General features: G+C 46.0%; 1 protein-coding gene across 1 annotated transcript in view; it reads left to right on the forward strand.

Annotated features, from left to right (window-relative positions):
- The window catches only part of LOC144504903 (ALK tyrosine kinase receptor-like), a 304,540-nt gene that overhangs the window by 148,784 nt on the left and 128,208 nt on the right, over positions 1-27,548 (forward strand). The window contains 1 exon segment of the mRNA XM_078230651.1: positions 2,438-2,588. Within this exon segment, the coding sequence (XP_078086777.1) occupies positions 2,438-2,588 (151 nt within the window).

Raw genomic sequence — 27,548 nt, forward strand, 5'->3', positions numbered from 1 at the left:
AATACATGTGACAATAATATATCAAATCAAAGTCCCGTCTTAGAGTGTTGTCGGCCTCAGAGAGATGGACCGTCAGCTCTCTAGCCCCTTCAGAAGCTGCAGTGGGCAGGACTGGGACTGCATGCAGTCACTGGAGCGTCAATCCTGGGATTCCATCAAAAGATAAGTTTTGGGGGTCTTCAGGCAGGGAGGGTTGGAGAAGCCTAGGGGTGGGCAGCACACTGGGAGGATTGGGTTGTTGGGAGAGAGGCCAGGCGGCAGAGGGGAGCAATGGGGCAGTGGAGGGGGTAGGGGGGGAGAGGTTACCAGCGTTTAATGGGGTGGGGGGTTGGGGGCTCAAAGTTAAAAAGGGATTCCTGATGGAGGAACCTACTCCCTTCCTGGCCCAGGCCTAAACCCGATTATGTTCAGGCTTCCCTCATGCTGAGGAACTCCTCTTGCCAGTCGAAGAATTGAGGCTGGGTGGGAACGGCTCTTAGGTGGTCAATAATTGAGCACTGAAGGGCCTCAATTGAGGCAGGGACAGGCAGCCCGTCCAAGGCCATGCCCGCCCCAGCGTTAAATCGCTGAGAGGTCAGGGCGGGCAGGAATCTGGTGGGATGTCTGTCCATGATATTTCACTCTCACCTCCCCCACCCCACCCTCCCCCACCTGCAAACCAAGGAGTGTAAAATTCAGCCCATGGTCATGGATAAGCTCATTATTCATTTACTCTTCCCCTGCATCGACAGAAGGTTCAATAGAGTTTGAAATCAAACTCTATTAAGGAATTAAAAGGAATTAAGAGAATCAAAATCAGGCATTGGCAACAAGTTACATTTATACAATACCTTAAATCCCAAAACACTTTCCCAAATAGACTTGATAAACATGCTGATCAAGCTGGGAAGATAGAAATTAGGAAGATGACCAAAACATGGGCCAGAAAGGTGGGTTTTGAGAAGGTTATGTTAAAGTGTACAGCTGGGTAGTTTACAGAGAGAGGGAAAACCAGTGGAGAAGATAAATACTTTATTCTGGCTTCCTAAACATATGGGACTGGGGAGTGAGACATAAAGGTGGATAGGTTTGGATTAGGCCCGAAAGTGTTCAACATTTCAAATCCAAGCCTCGAACCTGTCCACTCCTAGAAAGAAGTGGAGGTAACTAATCGCTTCTCGGCCTTTTGGCTGAGACTAAACATCAGATCAAGCCCAACGTGGTGTCAATACCTTATCTCGCCAGCTTGGATCTTGTTTGTCTCTCTTGTGGGGACCATGAATTTGATTCAATTGGATTTTAAATTTGGTTTCTGGAGCAAGCAAGGAGTGGATTCATGTTCGCCTGATGCACTCTGAGCATTGGCTTTTAACTTTAAGGATGGAGTCAAAATTTATTTTTGAATTCTCGGCCATTAATCTGCTTTTAGGAGGTGGGTGAATCATTGAAACGTTATAAGGAGGCTGTCTACCTCCAGTTTCACAAGATATCCATTTATAACCCATGTCGTTTGAGCTTCAATGGGAAACCCAACCCATCCATTGACTCTGTCCACACTTCCCGTTGCCTCGGCAAAGCAGCCAGCATAATTAAGGACCCCACGCACCCTGGACATTCTCTCTTCCACCTTCTTCCATCAGGAAAAAGATACAAAAGTCTGAGGTCACGTACCAACCAACTCAAGAACAGCTTCTTCCTTGCTGCTGTCACACTTTTGAATGGACCAACCTTGCATTAAGTTGATCGTTCTCTACATCCTAGCTATGACTGTAACACTACATTCTGCACTCTCTTGTTTTCTGTGAACGGTATGCTTTGTCTGCATAGCGCGCAAGAAATAATACTTTTCACTATGTGTTAATATATGTGACAATAATAAATCAAATCAAATCAAACAGGAGGCAAGTAGGGCCGTATCCATGGGTAAGTTCTTTTACAGCACCGGTTGTCGTACAGGAGACGAAGGAGTGTTTCTTCCAGTCCCCAACAATCTACCCATTAACAACACACTTTCCCCCCTCCCCAGCCCCACTCCCCCCACCCAGAATCTGTCCAAATTTCATCTCCCTCAACCTCTCTGCAATGACCAACCATTGCTTCAGCAGTTACCGACCCCGACCACGACAAGGCCTTTCTGCTCTACGGTGAATTTCCTACTGGACAATCTCGCCAGTCAGGCTGACAAAGAACCTGGAGGAACAATTTAAAGCACCCTTGCCCCACCCCACCCCCTCCCCTTGCATTAAAATTCCATGGCATTCAGGATAACCCTATACTTCCATGCTTCCCAACCATAATTCCATCAACAATCCCCACTTCCCCGGCGCTCCAAATCCTACCTCAGTAAATATTGAGGCCATTGTCACTGTTAAACCTTTATAGTTAAACTACTCGGAACAGAAAGTTTCCTTCTTGCAAATGTTTGAGTAAAATAAATAATTCTCACTTCTACTTTCAGGATATCAGCTTACGGAGCTGCGGGAGGCATTGGGGGAAAGGGAAACTTCAGAAGGTTTCACGGTGTGTTAGTGCAAGCTATTTTCCAACTGGAAAAAGATCTGATTCTCTACATACTGGTTGGACAACAGGGAGAAGATGCCTGTCCTAATGTAAGTAGCCATTTGGTTCATTTTACATATCCCCCTTGCCCCTTAAGGACCTAACGTCATGATTAGAAACAGAGAAAGGCCCACTGGTGCAAGAAACCGTTTTTATCTCATTGATGCCAACCCCACGAATTGACTCTCCCAGCATGCCCCTCAAGCTCTTCTCTCCGGGAACACATCACATTTACGACAATCATAGAAGCCCTACAGTGCAGGAGAGGCCATTCGGCCCATAGAGGTTGTACTGACTCTCTTCAATCCATTTACATTGTCCATTTCAAAGACCTTCCATCATAACCTACTTCTCACCTCATGTTGTCCTGATGCTTCTTGTGATTAATCTGACCAACTTGTTCTACTTATATCAATGTGTCAAAAGTAGTTTGATAGATTTGGAAAAAGTCCCGTAATTGCAGTATATATTTCACTAAAGGTGCTGTTAATATGTGTTGCACAGTGTAACAGAAAGATAGATCACCTCTTGCTCAATCTAATCAAGTAAATCCAATATGTTGTATAATTACAAACATAATAAGACAATGGATGTACACACAACAATATCCAAAAGCTTTGAACAAGAAAATAGCATTCAATCCATCAAATCTATTCACTTCATAGATCCAATACAATCTCATTCACTGGATCAAACCCATCTGTTTTCTAAAGAGTGTTTCAACATGTTCTTTCCTTGTCCAGAAGTAAATCTCTACACTATCTGTTAAGCCTAGATTGCATTCATCTTCTACTAGTTGCCTTCCATGGCATGACATTTCCATGGTGCCAGCAGTCAGGATCTATTAACACTTCAAACCTGCAACCCATCCATCATACTTCTGCCATAAATTCAGTGACAGTCTATCAGAGACAAAATTTAAGCTAGGACCTTGATATTCCTCTTGACTCTGTAAGGGCTGAAACATCGTAAAGAGGTGCGGATGGCAGGCAGCAGAATCAGCAACTGGTACAAAGGGATCTGTTGGGAACAGCCACTATCTGACCCTTGTGGTGGATGAGTACTTCAAACCTTGCAGCATACAAGGCTACAGACCAAGTGCAGGAAAATGGGGTTAAAATAGAGAGGTGTTTGATGGGCTGTGCAGACGCAATGGGCCAAAGGGCCTCTATCCGTACGGTAAAACTCTATGGGGGGAACCTTGCCAAAAAATGGCAGAGTGTTGTTTCTCCAGAGAAAAAAGCTAGTTTTCTCTCTGCATCTTACAGTACTCTGCCAAACAAAAAATCAAGGGGGCGTGTTTTGGCCATCATGCAAGGGGCGGGGCCTCAGCACGCCGGCAAAACTTGACTGCACAGAGATTGGGGCACCATCTTTAAAGGGCAATCAGAAGAGCAATAAACATCACCCCTAACCCCACCACGGAAGTCCCAGGGGCTCCCCTCTCCTCCCCTCTCCCTCTCCATTGGAGTTGGCTCTTCTCTGCCACACTCTGATCATCGGCCCCTTCACCCCCACTGCCCCCTGATCATTGCCCCCTCCCCCCCACGGCCCCTACACAAGTTGGAATCGGCACCCACCTCCTCCCCTGCCAGTTTGGCATGGGTGTGCCTGTGCCAAGGCGCAATGCCAGGGGGCATTGCCTGGCCATGTCCCTCTCCCCTGGGGGGTGGGGTAAACTCACATTTATGCCCCCGAGGAGAGCCCCACAGCAGGTTCATGTCCAACATGATGTCACGTCGGCGTGGTGTCAATACATGGTATGGGGGACAGCGACTTAATAAGATTCAAATATATTGGAATTCATGTAAAGCAGGTTGACACCCTTCATGGGTGAGGAAGATCTGAGATCACAATCTCACCAGCGAGAACTGCGACATCTGGATCTTAAGCCCCCCGCCAGCATTCTCACAGACGGCAAGTGTGGGCTCAAGATCGCCCCCTCTGGATTCCTAGTGGGAGTGACATTTGAATGCGGGATCTCTTCCTGATGGTAAAAGCGTTAGTCCAGGTCCTAGGCTGGCACATCTTGGTACTCAGACTGGCATGCCTCCTCCTCAAATCTTAGCACAATTGTGTGAAAGCCGTTCGATTTTAGGATTGTCTGGATTAGACTAGATAGTTATCCACAAAAAAATGAATTTCAAAATTAATCCTGATAAAACCTGGAAATGTCAATATTTGCATTCTGCAGTCTTGATCTGATCCATCCAGTTGCTTTTCTACTCAGCAAAGTAGGGTACAGATTGGAGCACCTATTTTTTTATTCATTTGTGGGACATAGACTGACCAGCATTTATTGCCCATCCCTAGTTGCCCGAGGGCAGTTGAGAGTCAACCACATTGGCTGTGACTCTGGAGTCACATGTAGGCCAGACCAGGTAGGGATGGAAAATCTCCTTCCCTAAAGGGAATCAGATGATTTTTTTCCAACAATCATTTCATGGTCATCAGTAAATTCTTAGATTTTTTTTACTGAATTCAGATTCTACCATCTGCCGTGGCGGGAATCGAACCCGGGTTCCCCAGAACATTAGCTGCATTTCTAAATTAATAGTCAAGTGACAATGCTACTCGGCCATTGCCTCTTCCTATGTAGACATGCAGATTCATGAACATAACCTCATGGAGGAAGAAGTACCAAAGCGCATCAGATGATGCAGATCAACTCCACAATTCAAATTGTTTATTTATTCTGTTAAAATTGTTTTGCTGATTAAAGTTATAATACTTAATGCTGCATTTTATCATGTTGAAGGTTTTGCATATAATGGATAATTTGAAATTCTGTGATTGGTGTCATGTGAGCCAAAAGAAACTTATTCCGTGCCAGCAATATCTCATAAGCAGCAATGAGATAAATAACATTTTTTTTTGGTTGGTTGAATGATGAGTGTTACTAGGATATTCATAGAATCTCTACAGTGCCATTTAGCCCATCAGGTCTGCACCAACTCTCTCACAGAACATCCCACCCAGGCCCTTTCCCATAACCCCACGCATTTACCATGGCTAATACCTCTCACCACATCTTAGGACACTGAGGGACAATTTAGCATGACCAATCCACCTAACCCGCACTGTTTGGAGTGTGGGAGGAAACCGGAGCACCTGGAGGAAACCCAGGCAGAGACAGGGAAAATGTGCAAACTCCACACAGACAGTGACCCAAAGCCGGAATTGAATCCAGGTCCCTGGCGCTGTGAGCTAACGGTGCTAACCACTGTGTCACCATAAAGGAACTCCCCTGCTCTTCTTCCAATACCACCAATGAATCTTACTTCCACCTGAACCATTGGAACAGGCAGACTTCTGAACATCCGTGCCTAAAGCAAAGGGACATTTTCCAGGATTTTCCGGTTGGAAAATGTAACAAACCAGCCAAACGTCCATTGACTTCAGTGGCACTGATAAATCCTGTCAATGGATAGGACCAGATGGTCCTATCCATTGACAGGTGCTGCCATTTATTTTGATGCCAGATACTGCAAACTTTCTACTGGGCTCAAACTCAACCATTTTTCTGACAGTACAGGTTTGGTTTTATTGTCGACCTGCCGTGGGAGGGGTCTCCTGCAGCGGGACTGGAAGATCCTGTTGGCAGGAATGCCCAGAAAATCCCATCCAGACTCTCTACTAAGGAGCTCTTCAAAGTGCTGTCTGCCTCTCGATGCTCGATGAGCATCTCTCCATTCTTCGCTAGCAGTGGGGTGGTTGGATCGCAGGTGGTCTTGACAGCGCTGAAGAAACTTTGTATGTCATTGTTGTCGGCTGACAGCTAACAGCTGACATAAAATGCTTTGCAGAGTGCTCGTTAGTTTACACTGCTAGGTTGTCACTCTCTGGCTCTTGATATTATGGAAAGAAAGGTTTATGAATCATTGCACAATATTTCTATATTTTCTGTCTGCCCGCCCACTGACATTTTAACCACACGGCCTTTCACTGCTGGATGATTAATTGTGATTACAGCATTCGGGTGGCTTTCCCGTCCTCATTCATCAGTCAAAGATAAATACTGTTAACGTGACTATTCACTCTGTTAACTAAAAATATACATCTATTAAAGATCAATGAGCCATGTATAAAGGTTAGAAGGAAGGAAATTGGCTGTACCATTTACATTACTTTTGTCTTTTCCAAGCATTTCACTGCAGTTGTCACTTGGGCATTTCATTATCTTGCCTTGATACAGTGTAATCTCTTCCATTTACCTCAGCTATTTATCCGCCTATCAATGTTGCATAAATGTTGCATAAAGCATGGTGGAGCTGCATTTTCTTGACTTCCATAAAATCGAGGGGATCTTCCATAATATTGCTCTTGGAGAGTCGAGGGACATGTCATGTCATGACCAGATGGGAAGGGGTGAACTGGTTTCTCTCTCTTCAGCCTCCTCGGTCGATCACGACAAAGGTTTAAGTTTCTTTTTCACAAGGATGTGCCTTTTCCAAATCAGAACATATTTAACTATTTAAACTGCATGCAATAAGGAACTAATCAAACCAGGGTTTCTTCAGCCAAAGAAAGAGCAAATTTATTTTCCATGAAACCCAAGAAAAATAATAATAAAAACGCAATGTCAAGCATTCCACCCTCAAGCAATCTTTTGGACACACACACACACACACACATACACAAATAGGTATCAGAAATCAGGAGAGTTAGTGTCCAATACAAAGAAGGTCAAATGGCAAGTAACAGTCACGCCACACAAATGCCAGGCAATGACCATCACCAATAAGAGACACTCTAACCACCGCTTCTTGACATTCAATGGTGTAACCATCACTGAATCCCCCACTGTCAACATCCTTGGGGTTACCATTGACCAGAAACTCAACTGGACTCACCACAGAAACACAGTGGCTACAAGAGCAGGTCAGAGGCTAGGAATGCTGCAGCGAGTAACTCACCTCCTGACTCCCCAAAGCCTATCCACCACCTACAAGGCACAAGTCAGGAGTGTGATGGAATACACCCCACTTGCCTGGATGGGTGCAGCTCCAACACTCAAGAAGCTGGACACCATCCAGGACAAAGCAACCCGCTTGATAGGCACCACATCCACAAACATCCATTCCCTCCACTACCAACACTCAGTAGCAGCAGTGTGTACTATCTACAAGATGCACTGCAATAATTCACCAACAATCCTTAGACAGCACCTTCCAAATCCACAGCCACTTCCATCTCGAGGGACAAGGGCAGCAGATACATGGGAATACCGCCACTTGCAAGTTTCCCTCCAATTCACTCACCATCCTGACTTGGAAATATATTGCCGTTCCTTCTCAGCCGCTGAGTCAAAATCCTGAAATCCCCTCCCTAACGGCATTGTGGGTTTACCCACAGCACGTGGACTGCAGCGATTCAAGAAGGCAGCTCACCACCACCTTCTCAAGGGCAACTAGGGATGGGCAATAAATGCTGAAGTGGAGATGCCGGCGTTGGACTGGGGTGAACACAGTAAGAGTTTTAACAACACCAGGTTAAAGTCCAACAGGTTTATTTGGTAGCAAACACCATTAGCTTTCGGAGCGCTGCTCCTTCGTCAGATGGAGTGGAAATGTGCTCTCAAACAGGGCACAGAGACACAAAATCAAATTACAGAATACTGATTAGAATGCGAATCCCTACAGCCGGCCAGATCTTAAAGATACAGACAATGTAGGTGGAGGGAGCATTAAGCACAGGTTAAAGAGATGTGTATTGTCTCCAGACAGGACAGCCTGCAAGTCCAGGAGGCAAGCTGTGGGGGTTACTGATAATGTGACATAAATCCAACATCCCGGTTTAGGCCGTCCTCATGTGTGCGGAACTTGGCTATTTGGTGGGAGAGAGAGGCGGGCCAGATCATTCTCTGGGGGTGGAGCGGGGGAGGGGCGGGGGGGGGGAGGGAGTGAGGCCAGATTATTCTCGGGGGGTGGGGGGGCGGGGGGAGTGAGGCAGGCAGTCCTGTCTAGAGACAATACACATCTCTTTAACAAGTCAGATCTGAATTGCGCCCAGAATCAGCACTTAGAATCAAAATCGTAAAATCAGGCCCTTTGTGCGTCAGTTGCAATCTCTTTGTGATGACTGGGCAACCTTGCCTTGAAATACTTCACGCATTGTGTATTTCCAAGAGGATTTGGGTGTGTCTTTCTGTGGCAGCCATTGTTTCAATACCAGGCACTTTGCAGTTTTAAATTTCTCTTCCTCAGACAGTTAGGAGTTATGTATCAGAATTACAGGCAATGGGGACGATTTTACCATCGCATTGCACCCATTTTCAGGCACGACACAGTGGTAAAGTGGGGCGTAAAGCACTTAGCCCGACTGGCACCGGTTTTCACGACCGGCGCCATTTTACAAGCGCGGTCAGCCTCTCGCTGGAAATGGGCGAGAGGCAAGTTAATATATTTAAATTTATTTTAATACTGTTTTACATTTGCTTAGTCAGCCCGGCACTCAATTGTCCAGGCTGTCCCCCCGGACTTCACCGGGAAAGGTTCTCGCCGGCGAGGAATAGACATGTTCCCATGAACGGGAAGCAGTCAACTTGGCCTGGCCGGTGGAACCAGAGGCCATTGAAACCCCACGGGGAGGCTGAGGGCAAGTGGGGGGGTGCCCCTTGGGCAGTGCCAGGCTGGTTGTGCCACGGTGGCACCTAGGCAATGCCAGTCTGGCACCTGGGCAATGCCCACCGGTTGGTGCCGGGGCAGGGCTAATGAGGAGGGGTCAGTTGGAGTGGGGCCAGTGGGGGAGGGGCCTGTGGGGAAGAGGCTAATAGGGGGAGGGGGCCCACTACCACTCTGCAGCGATCGATGGGGAAGGGCGGTGGGTCCGCAATCGTTGGGGGAGTGGGGGGTCCACAATCGGTCTGGGCGGTGGAGGGGTCAGCGGGTCTGGATCTCAGGCCGTGGACCCCCGCGATTGCAAGGAGGGGAGCTGCTACAGGCTACCTGCACGAGCAGGGGCCTGACAGCTCTCTCTCTCTGTCAAACCCCTGCTACGGCTAATGTGTATGTGCAGCATCAGAGGCCTGCACACGCGCACTACCTCCCTCTGCAGGCTTTCGGGCGCTTGAAGCCCCCCCCCCCCCCCCACCGGCTTCTACAGCGAGCAACAGGCTCATTCAGAATTATGCAGGCAGTGTGTGCATGGGGTGGGGGGAGGGGAGGGGAGGGGGGGCTGAAAATGCAACCAAAAGGTGGATCTGAAACTCTCCCAGTTTCAAGACCGCCCAGCACTTAGAAAAAAGATGGTAAGATTGCCCCCAATGTCACTCTCTTCACACTCACCTCAGGATGATTTGTTTGTTTCTCATCTTCACCTTGGGATGTGGCCTTGCATTTCTAAGCAGTTTGCTCTGTCTTCGTTCAAATAGCAAAATTTTCAGTCAGTTGAAAGCTGGAAAATCATGTTTTGGAAAATAAAGGGGCTCAGCCTCGTAACAATTGGGATGAATTTGGATTTTGTATGATAATGTAAGATATTTAATAACAAACTGGCAGAACATTTTATCATAGAATCATAGAATCCCTACAGTGCAGAAGGAGGCCATTCGGCCCATTGAGTCTGCACCAACCACAATCCCACCCAGGCCCTATACCCATAACCCTACATTTATGTCCCTCCTGAATTTTATTTCCATTGAAATCAAGAGAATGATGATATTGTCAGTTACCTGTCATTTTAATTCCCCGCCCTTCTTTCTGGTCTCCTTGCCCTTGGCCTCCTGCAGTGTCCCAGTAAAGCTCAACATAAGGTCTAGGTACAGCACCTCATCTTTCAATTGGTCACCGCAGAGCCTTTCTTTCATAACTTGTCCCATTCCTGCTCCCATTGGCCTTGCACCATCAACTCCTTTGTCATTTATTCACTTTCAACCTATCACAGACTTTCCCTTTTGTTCTTTTTCACCTTCTCACTTCCTTAATCGATTACATCTCTGATGTCTTCATATTTTGATTAAATGTCATTCACCAATTAATGGCCACTTAAAGGGCCTCATTGCCTGATCCTAACGCTGCTGGTATTCGCGATTGGAACTCGCAATTCAGCGAGTATTGGGAAGAAGGAGCCCATTGGCAGTCAACCTCCTACTCTTGCTGCCAACTTCCCTCCCCCCACCTACACCCCCTCACTCACAACCCCCACCCATGAACCCCTTCCCACCATCACCCAGTTGTGGCCTGTGTCCTGGGCCTCAGGTGGTTGTAATATTCCAGCAGCAGCTTCAAGCTCCCCGTGTGGCACTGCCATTCAAAAAGAGCTGCCAGCCCCTGATTGGCCGGCAGCTCTCGGTGTCCAGAGAATCATAGAATCCCTACAGTGCAGAAGGAGGCCATTCAGCCCATTGAGTCTGCACTGACAACAATACCAACCAGGCTGTATCCCATAACCCCATGTATTTACCCTGCTAATCCCCCTAACACTAAGGGTCAATTTTTCATGGCCAACCCACCTAACCCACACAACTTTGGAGTGTGAGAGGAAACCGGAGCACCCGGTGGAAACCCACGTAAACACGGGGAGAACGTGCAAGCTCCACATAGACAGTGACCCAAGCCGAGAATCAACCCTGGGTCCCTGGCGCTGTGAGGCAGCAGTGCTACCCACTGTGCCACCCCACAGACTCCTGATCCCAGGGAATGGGCTACAGTTGGTCTATCAACTACCTGGTTGGCACATACTAACAGTGGGCCTTCCTGGAATGAAGCGTGGGTCTCACCAGCTCTCACACCAATGGTTGAGACCCCTGTCACCAATACAAGACTCCCCCTACCAACTCCGTTTCTCTCTCCACAGATGCTGCCTAACCTACTTCCAACATTTTTTGTTTTTATTTCAGGTTTCCAACACTTTGTATTTTGCTTCTGAATTTCTATTTATATAGCCACTTTAAAACAATGAAATCTTCACAGGATTGATATCAAATATTACTGCTTTCAAGTTCCCCTCAAAGCCACACACTATCCTGACTTGGAACTCTACTGCCGCTCCTTCACTGTCAGCAGATCAAAATCCTGAAACTCTCTTCCGAACAGCACCGTGGGTGTATCTACATGGACTGCAGCGCACAGTATAAGAAGGTGGTTCACCACCATTTCCTCAGGAGCAATTATCAATGACAACAAATGCTGCTCTTGCCAGCAACGCCCATATCTCATGAAAGACTAGAACAAAAAAATTGACCCTGAGATATGTAAGGAGTTATTAGGACAGATGATCAAAAACTTCATTGATCAAACACCAGGTTTTAAGGAGTATTTTGGGGATTGAAAAGGGGGAAGACTGATGGAGAGCTATAGAGAAGCAATTCCAGAGCTTAGGGCCTCAGCAGTTGGGTGGCACGATGGCACAGTGGTTAGCATTGCTGCCTCACAGCGCCAGGGACCCAGGTTCGATTCTGGCTTGGGTCACTGCCTGTGTGGAGTTTGCACATGCTCCCCGTGTCTGCGTGGGTTTCCTCCGGGCACTCTGGTTTTGTCCCACACTCCAAAGATGTGTGGGGTAGGTTGATTGGCTATGCTAAATTGCCCCTTAGTATCAGAGGGACTAACTAAGGTAAATATGTGGAGATACAGGGATAGGGCCTGGGTGGGATTGTTGTCAGTGCAGTCCTGATGGGCAAAATGGCCTCCTTCTGCACTGTAGATTCTATGATAAGGGAACATCCACCAACAGTGGACCAAATAAAGCCAGGAATGTTGAAGAGACCAGAATTAGAGGAGCACAGATATCTCAGAGGATTGTAGGTTGTAGAGTGGCACAGTGGTTAGCACTGCTGCCTCACAGTGCCAGGGACCCAGGGTCGATTCCCAGCTTGGGTCACTGTCTGTGTGGAGTTTGCACATTTTCCCCGTGTCTGCGTGGGTTTCCTCCCACATTCCAAAGATGTGTGAGTTGGGTGGATTAGCCATGATAAATTGTCCTTTAGTGTCAGGGGGATTAGCAGGTAAATATATGGGGTTATAGGGATGGGGTCTGAGTGGGATGTTGTCAGTGCAGGCTCGATGGGCCGAATGGCCTCCTTCAGCACTGTAGGGATTGTATGATGCCATGATTGTAGAAGAGTACAGAGATGGGGGAGGGGGATAAGACCATTGAGTGATTTGAAAACAAGGATCAGAATTTTATAACTGCGACATTTAACGAGGAGCCACGGTAAGTCAGTGTTGGTCAGTGAGCACAGAGGTGTTGACTTGGTACAAACTAGGATATGGGCAGTCGAGCTTTGATTGAATATAAGTTTATGAGGTTGGAAGACTCACCCAAGACTGCTTTTGGAATAGTCAAATCAAGAGGTAACAGAAGAGATGGATGAGTTTCAGTAGCGGATGCGTTGAGGCAAGGGAAAAGTCTGGCGATGCTGCAGGAACAGACCGTTATAGCGATAGCACTGATACATGGTTTGAAACTCATCTCAGGGTCAAATAAGACACCAAATTTGGGATGAGTCTGGTTGAACCTCAAACACCTGCCAGAGAAGGATGAGCAAGAGGGATAAGAAAGAAGGATGGAGTCTGCGACTTGTAATGAGAAGAGTTTGAGTGTGGCCTCCTGCTCGGTGCTAAAGGATGTGATGGAAAAAGGGAAAATGGGCAAGAGGTTGGCAGCTCCAGTTTAACATGGAGTGTGGTAAGGGTTACATACACTCGATGGAAAATTACTGAAGACTATGAATGAACAAAGGTCTTCAGATGCATAATTCTTTTAAATGTTAACCTGCAGAAGACATGAAAGAAACAAAAGGCATTTGGGGTTTTACAAGGGAACATAGCTCCAAACTTGGAAGAAGGGTGCTGAAAAGACAGGTTAGAGTTAACTATTTGCAGAATTTATAGAATTGACTACTAATTAAAATAATGCAAGGTGGGCGATATTCTCACTAAGCCTATGCAATGTGCTTGGACGCACAGTGACCCACAAGGTACCGCACAGACCATACCCCTTCATAAATTCTGTGTGCCATATCATAGAATCCCTACAGTGCAGAAGGAGGCCATTTGGCCCGTCGAGTCTGCACTGACCACAATCCCACCCAGGCTCTATTCCCATAGCCCCACATGTTTACCCTGCTAATCCCCCTGACACTAGGGTCAATTTAGCACGGCCAATCAAACTAACCCACACACCTTTGGACTGTGGGAGGAAACTGGAGCACCCGGAGGAAACCCACGCAGACACGGGGAGAAGTTGCAAACTCCACACTGACAGTGACCCGAGGTCGGAATTGAACCCGGGTCCCTGGCGCTGTGAGGCAGCAGTGCCACCGTGCCGCCCTATGAAAAGATTTGGAAAGATTTAGAGGGAATGCACATTGGAAACCTGGCCACATACAATGGGTAGAATTTTACAAGTTGCAGACAGAAATGCTCATAAAATTAACCAGGTCACCTTCCTGTCTGCCTTGACCTGTCCACAATTCTACGGGGTGGTTGGGGGAGTTGTGGGCAAGGTCTAATGTGGCCTAACCCCAGTTTAAGTGGCCAATTAATGTGCCCCCCCTCCCATCTCTGTCACGAGGCCCTAGAAAGTCTGGTCCTATAGCTATGAGGAGAGACTCAACATACTGGGTCTATTTTCACTGGAGCAGTGAGGGCTGAGAGGAGAATTAATGCATTAAAAGGAAATTATGAAGGGTCTTAATAGAGTAACTAGAGGAAGATTATTGCCTCTAGTCAGAAGCTCAGTGATAAGGGTTGCCAATTTAAAATTGCCAGTAAGAGTGAAGGGAGACATTGGAAGATATTTCTTTATGCAGAATTGCTGAAGCATGGAATACTATGCCAGAGGGAGCAATGAGGCAAAGACCATTGCTTCTTTTAAAGAAAAAAATGGATAAACGTTTGAAACAGAGGAAGATGAAGGGTTCTGTAAAAGTAGGGCAGCTCGATGAACTTTTGATTGGTCCAGCAGAGGTGCCCTAGGCATATTAGGCCAAATGGACTGCTGTGCCATAAATGTCTATAGATCCAGGTATCTGTAAGTTACAGACTTCCAGTCATTCCTAACTATCTACTCCTCTGTATATAAAACACTTGCACCCTTTGCTCCGTAATATCTCCCAGATATTGATTATCCACAGTTGAATGAGGGCAGTTCCAAGTATTGTTGACACCTGAGATCTCGATGGTGGGAACTTCTTGGTCATCCATCAAAGCTTAAGCAGAAGATGAGAAGGAACTCTGGAGAAGCAGCATAAATGGCCATTTACAACACTTCTGCTTTTCTCACATTGAAGCAATGTGAGGATAAGGGGAACCTTATAAGTGGGGATAAGTGGAAAGCACTGTCAAATGTCTAGATTGAAACAGAGAATTCAATACCTGAGTAATATTTAGTATCCAGCCTATAATTTTTAAAATTCATTTGTGGGACATGGGCGTCGCTGGCCAGCATTTATTGCCCATCTCTGGTTGCCTGAGGGTAGTTGAGAGTCAACCACATTGCTGTGGCTCTGGACTCACATGTAGGCCAGACCAGGTAAGGACGGCAGATTTCCTCCCCTAAGGACATTAGTGAACCAGGTGGGTTTTTCCCACAATCGATAAGGGTTTCATGACCCTCTGCAGATTCTTATTTCCAGGTATATCTTTTATTGAATTCAATTTCCATCATTTCCATGGCAGGATTTGAACCCTGGTCCCCAGAACATTAGGTGAGTTTCTGGATTAATAGATATATAATTGTTATACAATTATTATAGAATCTTAGGTAAGATTCAACAATGACAAACTTCACTTTTCTCGGGAGCATTCCTTTGTGAAAGTAAGAAGCTTATCTATCTATCTATATATATATGTATATATATATGCTGAAACATAATGCTATTTGAAGGTATATTTACTACATGAAAATATCAAAGGCAGACCTAGTTCCTGTGAAAGTAAGAACTGAAGAAAAATGAGCGTTGAATTGGTAACATGGTAGAATCTATAGCCCTCTGGTAGCAAGCATGGAAAAATGGGTTAGCTTTGAAGACTGTATGATGGAACTGTGTCTAGTATCATAGTAGCCAAACAGAGTTGGTAGTTGCTGGAGGGTTAAGAAGATACTTATTATTAATTTCTGCAATTCTGAAATGGAGCTAGTTGTATCATTTCAAGATTATGTACAAAATTGTTAGATCTTTGATCATTTTCAGCGAAGTTACATGCATTACAAAAGTTGTGAGATGCATCTCACAAGCTTGTATTTAACTATTTAAGCAGTCAAAACAAATTAATCTCATGACTCTTTTATATTTCCACATGCCGTACCTTTTTATCGACTCCCCCACCACCCTCCTTCATGCCACAGATGATTCAATAACCTTAACAGAGGCAAAAAACTTATCCCGATCTCACTGACTACGTCGCTTCGCGGAGTTACTTGAGAGAACTTTGCAGTGAGCCCCTGTGTGATTTTTTGACCTCTTGAGTATGAGAATAATTAATTTCTGCTCAGTGCATGTTGTAACAGCTTTCCATTAGGGAAGTATAAGTCCTGTCACGAATGCAGTGCCTTAACAGATCAGCATATTCAACCCTGTCATAAAGTTCATTCCCCTACAGATTTCATCATAAATGCTTATTTAACAATGACTGACTTACATCCCTCATATAAAAGCCTTTTCATTGAATAGAAGAATCATAGAACCCCTACAGTGTAGAAGGAGGCCATTTGGACCATCAAGTCTGCACCGACCACATTCCACCCAGGCCATATCCATGTGACCCTAAGTATTCACCCTGCTAATCCCCCTGACAATGAGGGGCAATTTAGCATGGCAATCCACCTAACCTGCACATCTTTGGAATGTGGGAGGAAACTGGAGCACCTGAAGGAAACCCATACAGACACGGGGGGAACGTGCAAACTCCACACAGACAGTGATCCAAAGCCGGGAATTGAACCTGGGTCCTTGAGGCGGCAGTGCTAACCGCTGCGCCACCGTGCCTGACAATTTGTAGCTAATGCAAAAACACCTAATAAATTTGATTGAAAGTTTGGCATGATGATCTTGAACTATTGAACTACGTAACCTCGGTGAGATTGTCCCCTCCCACCCCACCACTTGCAATGACAGCCTGTGGGCAAAGGCTTTGCAGCAAGGTTAGAACCCAGTGTATCCATGTCTTAATCTTAATTCTTGCCATTTTGGTCAGTCCTGCCAAATTTACAACAGAATGATACTGGAATGGCCTGAAGTCTTTTGGGTTCCAAGTTTTTCTAATCTTTTCTCTTAGCTCTGTTCTTTGGTACTAGGAATCGACCTATTAGCTTTTCTTTGAACTGCCTCTGTAGCTTCAATATCTCGTGTGTGTCTCAGTGACTAAAGCTGAAGCCAGTATGAAAGATGGGATTAATTTTGATCGTTACCATCTCTGTTATATTCTGTATTTTTAGCTTTATAAATTCAACATGTTATTGGCTCAGTTAATTCCTGTCCTGTTGTTTTTTTAAATTGAACATCGAGTCTGCTACAACTAAGGGATCTTTTTCAGCTTTTGGCTATTTCAGCATCATTTATCACATTTATTTGTTCCCCCGATGTACAGAACTTTTACATTTTCATCATTAGCTTTTAGCTGCCTTTCGTCCGTCTAATTCATTCTGTGATTTATGACTCAGTTCTGAATCTAGAGGTTAATACCAAGTGCAAATTTGGCACTTGACATTCCAATTTCTGAATCCAAATCATTTTATGTAAATTAGCAATAACAGCAGCCCCTATATCAACCTCCTCAGTACTCACCCTCCCCCTACACCCTGCCACTCACCTATCCCAACATAACTTATAATCAGTACCCAACTAATTTCTTAGCTATTCTTAATGTTTACCCTGAATTGCTGCAGCTTTAAGTTTAATAAATTACCAATTGAATGAAACATCGTCAAAAACAAAATTTTTGAATGATAGGTGATACATGGATTTTTTTAATGTTTTGGGAATATGGTGGTATTTGCGTGTGTGTATGTGTGTGCATGTGTGTGTGTAATTAAGTAAAACTGGGGGAAAGCTAATAGAGACAGCTGCCAGAATTTTACCGGCACATACACCCTGGAATCAGGGAGGGCGAGGTTCGCAGAACAGCATTCTCCGTTGGCTTTGGGTGGGATCTTACGAGCCTCGGGCGGGCGTGCCATTAAAATTCTGGCAAACTTGTCTGTGGGAGTTAAGAGAAAAAAGGGAAGGTGCTAGCTGTATGCATTTATAATGCGATGCTATGTGAAGTGGACTTATGAGTAAATAAGTTGGGCTTTTAAAATTTGCATTAGGAGATACATAAGGACCTGACCTTTGAGTTGTTAAATTTTAAGGGGGGGGGAGTTTAAGGGACCTTTACAACTTACAAAAGTTTTACAAGTAATCAAGGGAAGGTTATTAAATTTTATTCGACCTAAAAAAGTGGAGACAACAAGAAAACATGAAAAATATTTATATTTTAAAAATGTTGAGTTCAAAGAGGAGCCAAGGACACTAGAATTGGAGATGAAAGAGGGAAAGGATATTTAAGGAAAGGTGTTGAGCTGAGTGATAGTAGCTGTGTGGGGGCAATGTCCTGTGATCAGCTGTGTGCTGGGAGAAAATGTGAAATCTGAAGCAGCCATCCAGAAACATCTTTGTTTCAGAAAGCAGTTTGTTTTCTGAACTTCCGTAGATTTCCACAGCAGAGTGAATGTTTTTGAGGGTTCATAAGGTATACCTTCACTAAAGTGACAGCAGTTACTATATTGGGTAATATTACTGGATTTTTATTGCTCAAACTCTATAAGGCAGTTGTTGCTAAGTAGTCTACTTGGTGTGTCTGACCAAATGGGTTTTTTGGGAGGTATTTTGTAAGATTATTTTAACTGTACAAATTTATTTATACAGTTCTTTAGGTTTTACTCCCAGTTGTTGATAAATATTCCAAGTTTTAAAACCTTCAGAGTGTTACTGGAGTTCTATGCTTCTGGGATCAGTAGCTTTTACTCCTCATTTTCAGAATTCCAAAAAAAATGGTTGTGATCAGTAAGACAAGTTTTCCCCTGGGATTTGATTTGCTCAGCAAATAGCATCTGCTGTGCCATAACATGGTACTGCATTATTAGTGAGCTACAGAGAACATGTTGGCAGCTGAGGCAGATTTTCAGAACACCAGTTGTCTGTCTCTTCGAATGCTGATGGCGTAATGAGCAAAATTGTGACAATGCTAATCAAGATCCTAAGGAAGCAACCTAAGGTCATTCACCACTGCTATCATGGGCAGCTCCAACTACAAAGTTGCTAGTCAGCCATTGGCCTAAGTAGGTTAAAAGATAGGAAGTAGAATAAGTAGCTTAATAGAGTGTTTGAACTGTAACGTAACAAACCCCAATGTCTGATGGATTCAATATTGGGATAATTGTACTTCCTAATGAAATTCCCTGGACCAGGGAGAGCTGGTTTGTGATAACCAAGTAGGAGGCTTAGGGCGGCACGGTAGCACAGTGGTTAGCACTGCTGCTTCACAGCTCCAGGGTCCCGGGTTCGATTCCTGGCTTGGGTCACTGTCTGTGTGGAGTTTGCACGTTCTCCCCCTGTCTGCATGGGTTTCCTCCGGGTGCTCCGGTTTCCTCCCACAGTCCAAAGATGTGCGGGTTAGGTTGATTGGCCAGGTTAAAAAAATTGCCCCTTAGAGTCCTGGGATGCGTAGGTTAGAGGGATTAGCGGGTAAAATATGTGGGGGTAGGGCCTGGGTGGGATTGTGGTCGGTGCAGACTCGATGGGCCGAATGGCCTCCTTCTGCACTGTAGGGTTTCTATGATTTCTATGAACATCCATAGGGAAAGGAATTTGGGATGGAACCTAGATCCAGCAGAACTCCACCCATTGAGGTTTTAGTACATTAAAGAAGGGCCCATTGCACACCTGCCATCAAAGACATTAGTAAAGCCACCTTGGAATACTGTATACAGTTCTGGTCACCCTATTATAAAAAGAATATTATTAAACTCGAAAGAGTGCAGAAAAGATTTATTAGGATGCTACCGGGACTTGATGGTTTGGGTAATAAGGAGAGGCTGGATAGACTGGGACTTTTTCCTCTGGAGTGTAGGAGGCTTAGGGGTGATCTTAGAGGTCTATAACATAATGAGGGGCATAGATCAGCTAGATAGTCAACATCTTTTCCTAGAGGTAGGGGTGTCTAAAACCACAGGTCATAGGTTTAAGGTGAGAGAGGAGAGATACAAAAGGGTCCAGAGGGGCAGTTTGTTCACACAGAGGATGGTGAGTGTCTGGAATGAGCTGCCAGAGGCAGTAGTAGAGGCGGGTACAGTTTTGTCTTTTAAAAAGCATTTAGACTGTTACATGGGTAAGATGGGTATAGAGGGATATGGGCCAAATGCAGGCAATTGGGACCAGCTTAGTGGTTTAAAAAAAAGGGCAGCATGGACAAGTTGGGCTGAAGAGCCTGTTTCCATGCTGTAAACCTCTATGACTCTATGACTCTAAATGCAACATAATTTCACCATTAATGGCCAGAATTCTCCAATGTTGTATGCCCCGCCACCCCTGCTACCGAGAACAGAGAATTTGGTGCTCAGCCAAATTTCCATTCACAGCAGCGGGACTGGAGAATCGCAGCCACGGGTGAAGTAGGATAATTCCAGCCAATGTCTTTCGCAGTGTCAGACATCTGGGACAACTGTGTCGTTGATCCTCAATGTTGCTCGGGTTAAGGGCCTGGTGGAATCTGGTGAAATGCCGTTTTATGGAAGCTCCACACTAGCCAAAATTCAACCCACATCAATAACCCTGCAGCAATTTCTGGGGATGTGTATTTATAAATATATAACCTGGGTATTGGAGGGGCAGTATCAATAATGCAGACATCATAAAAATTCAGAATGTAGTTAACTGTGAAATGGACTGATTTAGGAGCACATTGACAGCAGGTGCAGAAGATCACCACCACCTGGAAGTCCCCCTCTGAACCACTTTGAACAATATAGCAGCTCCTTCACTGTCAAAATCCTGAACCTGTCTCTCTAACAGTCTTGTGGGTGTGCCTTCACACATGGATTGCAGCTGCTCAAGGAGGCTGCGCATCGCCACCTTCTCAAGGACAATTATGGATGGGCAACAAATGCTAAACATCCCATGAACAAATGTGGCGTGGTGGCACAGTGGTTAGCACTGGTTCGATTCCCGGCTTGGGTCACTCTCTGTGCGAAGACTGCACCTTCTCCCCATGTCTGCGTGGGTTTCCTCTGGGTGCTCCGGTTTCATCCGAAAGACATGCCAGTTAGGTGCATTGGCCATGCTAAATTCTCCCTCATTGTACCTGAACAGGTGCCGGAGTGTGGCGACTAGCGGATTTTCACATTAACTTCATTTCAATGTTAACGCCAGCCTACTTGTGACACTAATAAATAAACTTTTAAAAGCAATAAAAATATATCGACAGTTAGTAGGTTGTCTAGACTAATTTGTGATAATTTTTTGTGGAGGTTAGGTTGATTGGCCATGCATAATTTCCCTTAGTGTCGGGGAGATTAGCAGGGCAAATAGGTGGGGTTACAGGGATTGGTCCTGGCTGGAATTGTTGTCAGTGCAGGCTCAATGGGCCGAAAGGCCTCATTCTGCACTCAAGGGATTCTATGATGGAATGTTTTTTGGAGGAAAATTAAGGAGAGGATGTATTATATATTAAATGTAAATTCAATTTCATCAGAGGCATAAAGCAAGCAGTGCATCGCCCACTAGTTATACACCATGGCTGATTTCCCTTTCCAGTCACTTCAGTCAGTAAGTCATGCAGAATGTACAATGGCAGCTGATTGCTCGCTGTAGTGTCTCAGTCACGGTTAATGTTTACCCCGGTGAGTATTCCCAGCGTTCTATGAGCATTGGCCGGAATTCTCCCCCCAAAAAATTCTAAGTGTCGTTTTCACGTGAAAACCGGAGTAAATCCCGTTGGTTTTTTCAAGCGTGTTTCCCAAAATGGATCTCTCACACTCTGGGCATGGCAGAGGCCACCAGAGTAATTATCATCAAAAACCAGGGGGCTGGGCCTACACCCACTGAAGAGGTTGAAATCGGCGCGATGAACGGACCCCCACACGTGCACACATCCCTGGGAGGTCGCTAAAAAGACCTCCCAGCATTGAGATCGCTGGCCTCAATGCCCCACAGACATTGCTGACCTCATCGCTGGCCTCTCACCCACCTTCCCCCCCTTCCCCTCCATGGACGTCGCTGGCCTCCCCAGCGCTCCCCCCCCCCCCCCCCCCCCCCGCCCCCCCTCACTTCACACATACTGGCCTCATTGCTGCCTTGCACACAAACAGCGCTGTGCTGCCACGCACACCCCCTACCTGCGAGCATTCCCCCTTGTTGAATAGAGCCTTGAGCATTGCACCCCCTGGACACAGTGCCTTGTTGAATGAGAGTCAATCAGCACCCTGGGAGATGGCTCACCCTCTATTGGAACCAGGTTCCCTTTACATTTCTCACAAGGATTTTTATACTATCGGGCCCATGACTGGCCCAAACTGACTGCACCTGCACTCCCCTAACAAGCCGGAGCGCTGTATAGGCTGCAATAATGGGCACACAGCCAGTCACGCCAGGACGATGGCTGGAAAGTAACCTGCCCTGCGGTTCTGCTACGCTGACCAGGCCCACCTGCTGGACGCAGTGGAGGAAAGGCATTAGCTGCTGTTCTCCACTCAGAACTGTCACCCAAGGGGTCGCGCCACAAAGACATTGTCGGGGGGGAAGAGGCAGCCGCAGTTAATGCCAGGAGCCTGACACCTCGGTCCGGGGAACAGTGTCAGAAGAAACTGAACAACCTTCTTTGGGCAGCAAAGGTGAATGTGCATCCCATTCTGAAACCTGCACACGTGCTGTCCTAACAATGACGTGCATCACATCTGGACATCTCCATCTCCGATGTGCATCCTGGGGTAGCACCAGGTAGAAGCGGTAGGCCACACAAGAGTAGAAAGTTGTAGGTTCACTAAGAGGGCACGGGTGAAAGTCAATAATAGTCAGGGTTAAGTTTTGTTAAATGTTAAGATCACAATAAACTATTATTTGCCCCTCACAGCTGTGACTAATCTGTCTCGAATTCTCCCCCCACAGAGCTGAGTGCTCCCCATTCCCATGCAACGAGGCACTGACTGTTGTGCTGCGCAATACTTGGCCAAACGTTATGGCCTGCCTGCCCTACTTTCCCCACCATCCACCGGACCCTTAGTGAAACAGGACCCCCTGTCATGACCACCCTGGTCGAGCCCCCGATCCATTGCCCCACACGCTTGTGTTCCCACCCTTACTGCTACGTGGGCCCCAGTGGCAGTGTGCATTTGGAACAGGCCGTGGGCGGCATGGTAGCACAGTGGTTAGCACTGCTGCTTCACAGCTCCAGGGACCTGGGTTCGATTCCCGGCTTGGGTCACTGTCTGTGCGGAGTTTGCACATTCTCCTCGTGTCTGCGTGGGTTTCCTCCGGGTGCTCCAGTTTCCTCCCACAGTCCAAAGATGTGCGGGTTAGGTTGATTGGCCAGGTTAAAAATTGCCCCTTAGAGCCCTGAGACGTGTAGGTTAGAGGGATTAGCGGGTAAATATATGGGGGTAGGGCCTGGGTGGGATTGTGGTCGGTGCAGACTCGATGGGCTGAATGGCCTCCTTCTGCACTGTAGGGTTTCTATGATTCTATGATTGAGTGGCACCAGGGGCAGGATCCCAGTGTCCCTTACAGCAAATCATCATCATCCTCCAGCCTAAAAATCAGTGCAGCGGGATGGGAGAATCACCCCCATTGTCTTTGTAAATGTAATGAATCATGATTATATTAAACTACTCATTAAGTACAGTTGGAGTCTTCCTGATGTTATGTAACAATCCCACTGTACTCTGAACTCACTCTCCGTCAAAATGGATCAATGTTATACTAACCAGCTTCCTGCATTGGTATACATTGGTGGTGGAGGGACTGAATGTTGAATGTGTTGGATGTGGGGCCAATTAAATGGGCTGCTTTGTCTCGGAACGTGTTGAGCTTCTTGAGTGTTGTTGGAGCCGCACCCATCCAGGCAAGTGGAGAGTTTTCCATCACACTCCTGACTGGTACCTTGTAGATGGTGGACAAGTTTTGGGGAGTCAGAAGGCGAGTTACTCACAGCGAAATTCTCTGCCTCTGCCCTGCCTTTGGAAATACTAGGGGGCGATCTTGCCAGCTCGCCCTGCCAGTCAATTGGCGTGGCGAGTCAGTAAGATCGTAAGAGAGGCGAAAAATCTGGGTTCGTGCCGGGTTTCCCGCCTCTCGCGATATTCCCGGCTCTGTGAAGCTGACTTGATCGGCTCTGCTGAGGTGAAGCTCCCCTCACTCCTCGCAGAGATGAGCTCCCCATTTTCCTTTGTGTTGCAAGTTCGGGATTTGTTATTACTTGCCACACCGCCCGTGTTTGCTCTGTTCCAATACAGCGGCAGGACGTGTGAAGAACAAGACTGAAGCGAAACTGGCTGGGCTAATGAGAAATCCTCATCTGAAGTTCAGGCTCGAAGACCCCAAAAAAATTGGGATCAAGGGTTTGTTGTTGTGACCCTGTTCGAGCCTTGTCTGGAATTAGTGAGATGAGAGGAGACTGACTCTGTTACTGTGTCAGATGTTTTTCATGAATATGCAGAAAACATTCAGCGCTGTGTGGTTTCAAATGCTGATGAACCAATTAAAGCAGCTCCCAGTGTTTCATTACCATTTGCCACGTGAGATAAAGACACAGCCACATTGCTCTTCCTGACAAATGAAATCTAGAGATCTGCCACAATGAGCCATGAATAGGCCACAGTTGCGTTTGTGGATAGCAAGTGATTTAAAACGTGTATATTCCCAGCACTCAGTTAATTAAATTTCCTCATGATGGAATGCGAAGACAGGTCATTCGGAAAATGACTAATGATAAGGGATGAGACAAACTAAATTGTATAATCAAATGGGCAGATTGAAATAGTATGCAGGAGAATACATTGAAGACTCTTTCGAAAGCTGATGGTGACAAAGAAGGCGCTGCTAAATTTAAATTAATTGCACGTTGAGGTAAACATATAGAAGTGAGCAAGCAAAGAGGTGAATGTATGAAACTTTGATATGTGAAACTTTGGCATTAAAATGCATCTGAAATTCCTGCTGTCGAGAATTCTTGCTACCTGTTACCTTCCCATGTAACGATGTGGAGATGCCGGCGTTGGACTGGGGTGGGCCACAGTAAGAAGTCTCACAACACCAGGTTAAAGTCCAACAGGTTTATTTGGAATCACGAGCTTTCGGAGCACTGCTCCTTCATCAGGTGAAGTTATCATGTAAGTTATCATGTAAGGCCTTCTCGTGTAAGTTATCTGAAAGGTGCATAGGTGAGAAGGCCTGGAACATTGTACAGAACATTATCCAGGTTGGAAGCTGTGGGGAAGGTGAGGAAAATCGAGGTTGGAATTTTCCGCTCTCACGCCCCGCTCCCGCTACCAGCGAGAAGAGAGAACTTGGTGCTCGGCCAAATCTCCATTCACAGCAACGGGACCAAACAATTCCAGAGATGAAGGATTTGACTTAACGAAGAGAGATTGGCCAGTTTAGGCCCAGGAGTTTAGAAGAATGAGAGGAGATCTAATTGAGGTGCACAAGATGATAAGGGAGATGGACAAAGTGGACGTGGAGAGGATGTTTCCTCTTGTGGGGCAATCTAGAACAAGAGGTCAGCTTTAGGATAAGGCAGATTTAAAAAGGAGATGAGGAGAAATCACTTCTTTCAAAGCATTGTGGGTCTGTGGAACTCACTACCCCAGAGCATTGTGGATGTAGAGACTTTGAATAAATTTAAGAGGTGGACATATTTTTAATTAGTAAGGGTTTGGAGGGCTCTGGTAAACAGGCAGGTAAGTGGAGTTGAGGCCGAGGTGAGATCAGCCACGATCGTGTTAAATGGCGGAGCAGGCTCGAGGGGCTAAATTGCCTACTCCTGTTCCATGTTCTTATGGTTCTTCTGAAAATCCCAGCCGTAGGCGAGATCGGAGAATTGCGGCCCAAATATCTTTGGATAAGTTACATCTATGTTGGGTTCTGGATGTGAGAGGAGGGAATGCTGAAGCAGGTTAAGACTTTTCACAGCTCTGAGGTCCCGGGAAACACAGGGATAGAATAAGGGACAGTGCAATCTGGTATTTTAACTATCAATGTTGAGGGAGGCGATAGAATCTCTACCGTGAATTATTTAGATTCTAGAAGGAAGAAAAGAAATCCGGTCATGATAAAAGTGACCCTGAAGCTGTCACGTTGTCATTAAAAACGCCAAACGGCTTTCTACACCCAGGGCTGAATTTTCAGTAAATTGGGGATGATAAGGACAATAAACAAGGTTGGCAGAAACCCACAAAGACCCAAAGAGCCTTCTGACAAAGGGTTATCTAGACTCAAAACGTTGGCTCTATTCTCTCTCCACAGATGCTGTCAGACCTGCTGAGATTTTCCAGCATTTTTCTGTTTTTGTTAGGGCAGAAATCTGTTTTTGTACCACCGGGCAATGTGCTGGTTTGCTGGCATCATCTCATCCCTGAGACACTTTGCTAGAGGCAGGATCAGGGGCGGAAGTGTGACCCACCTGCAAGTAGCAGCTCGCCATTTAAGATAACTAGAGAGCCAATGACAGCCAATCGTCAGAGGCCGACTGGAATTTTCCAGTGGGCCTTTGGGTGTTGGAAAGAGGCCAGCTGCTTGGGAGCAGCCTGCCGACAGGAGGCTTTGAGGCTCTCCCTCCCTACTTGCAGGTATTGCAGAGTACACAATGAGCTTGTCTTGTTTGATGACAACTATATTGTATGAAACTTGAGTGATTACCCCGAGAGCGCTCCAGCAACGTGCACTGCATCTTGCCCATGAAGGACATCCAGATGTTGTTAAGGTGAGGCAATGATTCTGTGAAGCAGTCTGGTGGACCCCCTTGAAGAGTCCATGAGAAACTGCAGAGATCTTACACTCTGTGAAAAAACCTGTTAAACTCCGACACGCACCTCTACAACTGAGCTCATGGCCAACAAAACCGGAGCAACAACTTCAATATTCTTGGAGAAGTTCAGGCAGCCCCAAGGAAGCAGCATTTCTGCTTGTTGTTCGTGATCCAACATCGCAAATGACCAGAAATCTTTGCATCAGATTCCATAACCACCGCTTCATTGACATTTTGTTTACAAATTGCGAATTGCTGGAGATTATCACTCTGGACGATGGACTGCAGTTTGTTTCCGGACAGCTCGTGGACTTCCGAGCAAGCCACGGAATTCACAGCATCAAAATACAACCCATAATAGAATGGTGACGTCAAACAATGCAACAGGGTTATCGATGACAGTCTGAGAATGAGGAAGGGAAAGCATCCATCCATATCCTCCAAGCATGTATCAATCCATCCCAGAATCTCTTGATCAGAAAGACACAGACAGAATGTATGACTGGTTGTAAAGTTTGCACGCCGCTGACCATCCTTAAACTGTCAGAACAAAAGTAGAAGAAATCACAAAGCGACAAGGGTAAAGCAAACAAGAACTTTGACTGGTGAATAGAAAGAAGCACGATTTGAAGTTGGAGATTGGGTTCATGTCCAATGGTCAAATCATGACCACAAACTCTCATCATCTGCATCAGGGCAGATCAGGCAGTTACTCAACACTAATGATTATCTGTTGGATGGCAACATAAAGTGTTGACTTTGATACGTGAGATGCACAACAATGAGCAGAGCAGGATATTTCAAAGATAGTGATTATGAGGTTACACTATCCTTTTCCAATGAGTGACAATAATCACAGAATCATAGAATCCCTACAGGAGGCCATTCGGCCCATCAAGTCTGCACTAACCACAATCCCATCCATTATCTGTCTCATCGAGGTGATCATGCAGAACCACAACATCAACTTTGTAGATCTCAGCGCCATCATCAGCTACCTTCATTTTTCAGTCACTATTTCTGTTCATAGACTTCAGTGTCAGAGGATTAGCAGGGCAAATACGT

This window comes from Mustelus asterias, chromosome 15, assembly GCF_964213995.1.
Source record: "Mustelus asterias chromosome 15, sMusAst1.hap1.1, whole genome shotgun sequence".
In the NCBI taxonomy this organism is placed as follows: Eukaryota; Metazoa; Chordata; class Chondrichthyes; order Carcharhiniformes; family Triakidae; genus Mustelus; species Mustelus asterias.